The 5,000-nt window shown below is 37.1% G+C and overlaps 1 protein-coding gene across 1 annotated transcript in view; it reads left to right on the top strand.

Moving 5' to 3' along the window:
• Positions 1–5,000, top strand: part of LOC135224791 (uncharacterized) — a 91,825-nt gene that overhangs the window by 45,334 nt on the left and 41,491 nt on the right. Inside the window, exon 3 of the mRNA XM_064264116.1 lies at positions 4,920–5,000. This exon is cut by the window's right edge and continues 34 nt beyond it. Coding sequence (XP_064120186.1) covers positions 4,920–5,000 — 81 coding nt within the window. The remainder of the gene's footprint in view (positions 1–4,919) is intronic.

The raw sequence follows: 5,000 nt of genomic DNA, 5'->3' as shown, positions 1-5,000 counted from the left end.
GTTTTATATTAGCCATTATATAAAGTTTTGTATATGAAAATGTTTGCCGTTTCATTTAAAATACCATAAAAAATAACTCATGGTCGTAGTTTTTATCATTTTTGAAACATTTGCATATAAATCTCGATAAATAGAAAAAATTTGACATTCGGTCACCTTTGACTTGACAGACATGGTCGAAAAACGCAATTGTAAGCTAAAACTCTTACATTGTATTAATATTCAATCAATTTTGAAACAAACTAGAAATTTCTCTAGCACAATATTTTGATTTATGGTGAATTTTTGAAAAAAACTTTTTCCTTCCCTCCGCGCGCGGTATCTCGGCCGCAAATCTTCGAAATATTTGAGTCACTTTTTTTGAAATATTTGCATATAAATCACGATAAATAGAAAAAATTCGACATTTGGTCAACTTTGACTCGACCAAAATGGTCAAAAAACGCAATTGTAAGCTAAAACTTTTACAGTCTAGCAATATTCAATCAATTAGCTTCATTTTGCAACAAACGGGAAGTCTTTAGTACAATATTTCGATTTATAGTGAATTTATGAAAAAATTATTTTTTTATGTCCTCGTGTTACGAATTCATGCATCATTTTGTGATAATATTTTCTCTGTGTTGCTTTGATCGTTTTACTATTTGTTATATACCAAAATGATTGCAATGTAGTGTACAATATAACGAAAAAAGAATTAGCTCATTAGCATTAACTGTTTTGCTCACAGCGCGATTTGTATACAATTATATATGAAATTTTTTTTTTGCAGTATCATATATTCCAATATCTATATATGATAATGATATTTTTTTCATTTCTGATGGTTGCATACTAAACTTCAGGCAATGACAAAAAAGGAGCCAAAAATTAACTCTTAATATTGATTTTCTGACAAAAAAAATTTTTCCGCTTCGGCGCTCACTCCCGAACCCCGCCGGCATACAGGAGATGATATCTGAAATACCGCTTAGGTTTTGAAGGGTTAAGTGGCTGTGCAAAGGCCAAAGAAGCTGGGAAATTTGCATTGTATCCACTAACTGTGCAGAGTGACAGTGTATCCAATGGTTGCGCAGAGATTCAAGGAACCTGAGAAATAGGTTTTCATTTTATCATCTGGCTGTGCTGATGTAAGAGTATGCTGTGAGGGTGGTACTATATCCAGCAGTAGTGTAGATATCAGAGGAAACTAGGTGGGTGGCACAGTTCACATGCCAAAGAAAGTTCATAGGATAGTGCTGTACCCACTGACTGTAGATGTGTAGGTAAAATGGGAGGATGGCTCTGTATCCATTGGTGGTGTATTTTTCAAAGCAAGCTGATTAGATGGTACTATGTCCACCAGCTGCACAGTGGTTAAACAAAGCTAGAAGGGTGGCACTATGTACTTGCTGCACATGGAATATGTAACTATGTCCAGTGGCTTTGCATAAATTGAATTGTATAGTACGCTTTATTTACTATCTTTGCAAATGTTGAAGGGAGCAAGGAGGTTGTACCTTAACTACCAGCTCCTCACAGGTTTAAAGGAAGAGAGGTAAGTGTCACTTTGTACACAGATGAGTGGAGTTAAAAGGGAAGTGGGAGAGGGGCATTGTATTCAATACTTGTTCAAATGCTAAAGGAAGCTGTGTAGAGGAAGAAGGATGCTGGAAGAAATCTGGATGTGTGACTTTATATCCACTGCATGTACATAAATCAAAGAAAGCACAGAGGGTGGTATTTTGTCCACTGTTCATACAGAGTTACAGGATGCTGGAAAGGTGGCTCTCAGTCTCCTGGATCTTCAGTAGTTAAGAGAAGTTTAGTTGGAAAATGCTTGGCTTGTGGTCCTGTATGCACTGGCTGTGCAAAGATCAAAGGGCGCTGGGATGTGGGAATAATGCAGTGGGTGGCACTTTATCTACTGGCTGTTTAGTGGTTGAATGATGGAGGTATGGCACAGTATCCATTAATTGTGCAGAAGTTTTAGATTGCTTGGAGGGGGTACTGTATCCACTGACTGTGCAGAGGTCTTAGAATGCTGAGAGGTGCTTCTTTATTCACTGGCTTTGAAGAGTTTGAAGGAAGGTTTAATGGTTATACTACCTCAGCCAACTGAGTGATAGTCGTAAAAAGCTCTCAGAACAGCACTGCATACGCTTTATGTTCATAGGTCAAAGGAAGCTGGGAGGGTTGCGTTATATTCACTGGCTATGCTGAGGTTTAACAGCTAGGATGTTGGCACTGTATCCAGTAGTGCTTTCTGATTCAATAAAATAACCAATAGGGCATTATTATATCTAGTGCTACAGAGGTTAAAGGACGTAAGGAGCATGGCACTTCATATTCTGGACATGCACATATTAAAGGAAGATGGATGGAAGACTCTATCAACTGACTTCGCTAAAATTAAAGGTGGCTAGAAGGGGGGTCACTGTATACAGTGAAAGTGCAGAGGTTGAAATGAGATGAGAGGATGGAAATATAAATATTATTGATGGTGGAGAGGTCAAAGGAAGCTGAGAGAGTAGCTGCGTATCCACTGACTATGGAAGGGGTTAAAAGAAGCTGGGGATGTGGTGGGGGGTGTCAATGTGTAATTGGTGCTGTATTAGTAGTATATCCAATTGCATTACAGAGGTCAAAGAAAAATTGGAGATGTGGCTGTTTAGACACTGAAGGAAGCTAGGATGGTGTAAGTATAAGCTATTAAAGGTGAAAAGGCCAAAGAATGCTGAGAGTATGGCAGTGAATCAGTTTGCTGTGCCAAAGTTGGAGATATATGGGAGTCTAGTACTATATATCTTGGGGATGCAGAGGTCCGAGGAATCGGGGAGGGTAGTTCTATATGCACTGGGTGCATAGAAACCAATGGATGCTGGAGCATTGCCACTATATTCATTGGTGGTGTAGATGTTAAAGGAAGCTAGTTTGCTAGCAGTGTGCCCATCCACAGCCTGCATAAAGTTGGGGGTTGGCCCTCTTTCCTCTGACTGCAGAGTTCAAGGGAAGCTGGAAGGTAGTAGTGTATCCACTGGCTCTGCACAGGTCAAAGGAAGCTAGAAGGTTGGCACTTTATCCATTGACTTTGCTGAATTTGAATTGAACAGAGAGAATGATACTTCAATCACTGGCCCTACAGCAGTTGCAGTAAGTTAGGAGGGCGTCACTGCAGCCACTGAATTTCCAGAAGTCAAAGGATGCTGGAGGGGGACAAGTATGGGTATCTGGGATGGTGGCACTGTATACGCTGGCCGTGCAGAGGCTGAAAGCAGCTGTAAGTGTGGCTATTTACTCATTATAAGAGGATAGGTCAAAGAAATTTTGGAGGCTAGTTGAGTATCCACTGACAGTGAAAGACTCTTAGCTGGGAGGTAGCACTGTATCCAATGGTTGTGGTAAATTTGAATGAGGTTAAGAGTGGCACCATATTTACCGACCCTTTTGCCACAGTCAGAAAGTGAAGAGAAAGGTTATGAAATGACAATAACAGCCAGACCCAGCATATTATGTTCATATCCAGAAAAATAAGTTCCAGAATTGGCATAAATTTTGTTGTTCATCGACCTAATTGCCTGTTTAGATTTTGTACACTTAAGTTACCAGGATTTACATCTGTTATGTTTTTAAAGATGCCTACTTTACTGATTTTTCATGAATATCTTACATGAATACGCCAGAAGGTTCCAAAGGGTGGTGGGGGAATGTTAAGCAGGGTTGCTGGATGGTGCCAATTGTTCTTTTTTATTTGTTATGTTAATTGTGAAATTACCAAAAACAATGTCACTGCTTCCATATGTTTTCTAATTATTATTTCAAAACATGCCAAAAATTTAAAATATAAGTTAATTTTCATTTCTTTAAGACCATGGGCTATAATCCACTGTTTCTTTTATATTATTATCTATAGTCAAACTAGTAACGACGATTTTAAAAAATCTTAATAAATATGGTTTTATAGTCATCGGCGTCTTTTATTTTCCAAAATACATAAATAATAAATAAATCACTAGGGAGGATCCATACTAATAATTTTTAATTTGGTCATGTTCCAGGAATTAAAAATTATCTATTTTTGTAGTAATTAGCATTTTTTAAATATTTTCCATCGATGCATACAATACTGAAACTGTTTGAATAAAGGTTAAGATAAAATCTAGTTTCATCATATGTTTGTTTTACCCATTCTCTATAGTACAGTGCATACTTGTAAAATATTTAACAACAATTAAACAAAATCTATGATTCATCCATATACTCATATAAGCAATGAAGTATATATATATAATAGTATTCAAATAGACAACATATTATTTATATTTTATGGTTGGCAAAAATTTCAGGGGTAGTGGGGCGGGGGGTCTATACATAATGCAAAGGGGGCCGCAAGGCAAAAATGTTTAAGAACCACTGCTGTAGACAACAGAGTAGTAGCATTTAGCAGTTAAAATTTATGTGCAAATGTATTTAATCTACCGTTGAGAATTTTGAAAAATATTGTATATTGAAAATATATCTGTCTTTCGTCATCTCTTGCTATATAGTCTATAGTTTTCTTGAAGCAAATTAAATTTGTATGTCACATATTATTGTCAGATAAGTTGTTATGAATCATGAAAATAATTTGAAGTCAGACACAAAGTTATGAATAGGTCTTGAAGAATTCATTCTGGAATAGGATTTTCCAGTGTATTGTTTCTCATGTGAGAGCACATTTTTCAGTGGTTGTCATTTAGACTATTTTCTCTTTCACTTGCTCAATTAACATAACCAACTTTTACTCTATCATTAGACTCCCGCCTATCTAATAACATGAGTTTTTTCTTTTATCTTTCAATCATATTCATATTGTACTTATGTGATGAAAAAAACCGCAAGAAATGATGCCGATGGCACAAACAACTCTTGAAATACCGATTTTGCTTCTTTTCTTCCAGTGGTTGGCTCGCCCCCCTGCAGTGGCGTAAGGTATTCGTGGGAGCACATAACTCATCAGGACCTGAGCCTTCCAGCACCTG

The sequence above is a fragment of the Macrobrachium nipponense genome, chromosome 12 (genome assembly GCF_015104395.2).
Source record: "Macrobrachium nipponense isolate FS-2020 chromosome 12, ASM1510439v2, whole genome shotgun sequence".
Classification (NCBI taxonomy): Eukaryota; Metazoa; Arthropoda; class Malacostraca; order Decapoda; family Palaemonidae; genus Macrobrachium; species Macrobrachium nipponense.
Note: the sequence above shows the minus strand (reverse complement) of the source record. Positions and strands in the feature narration are given on the sequence as shown.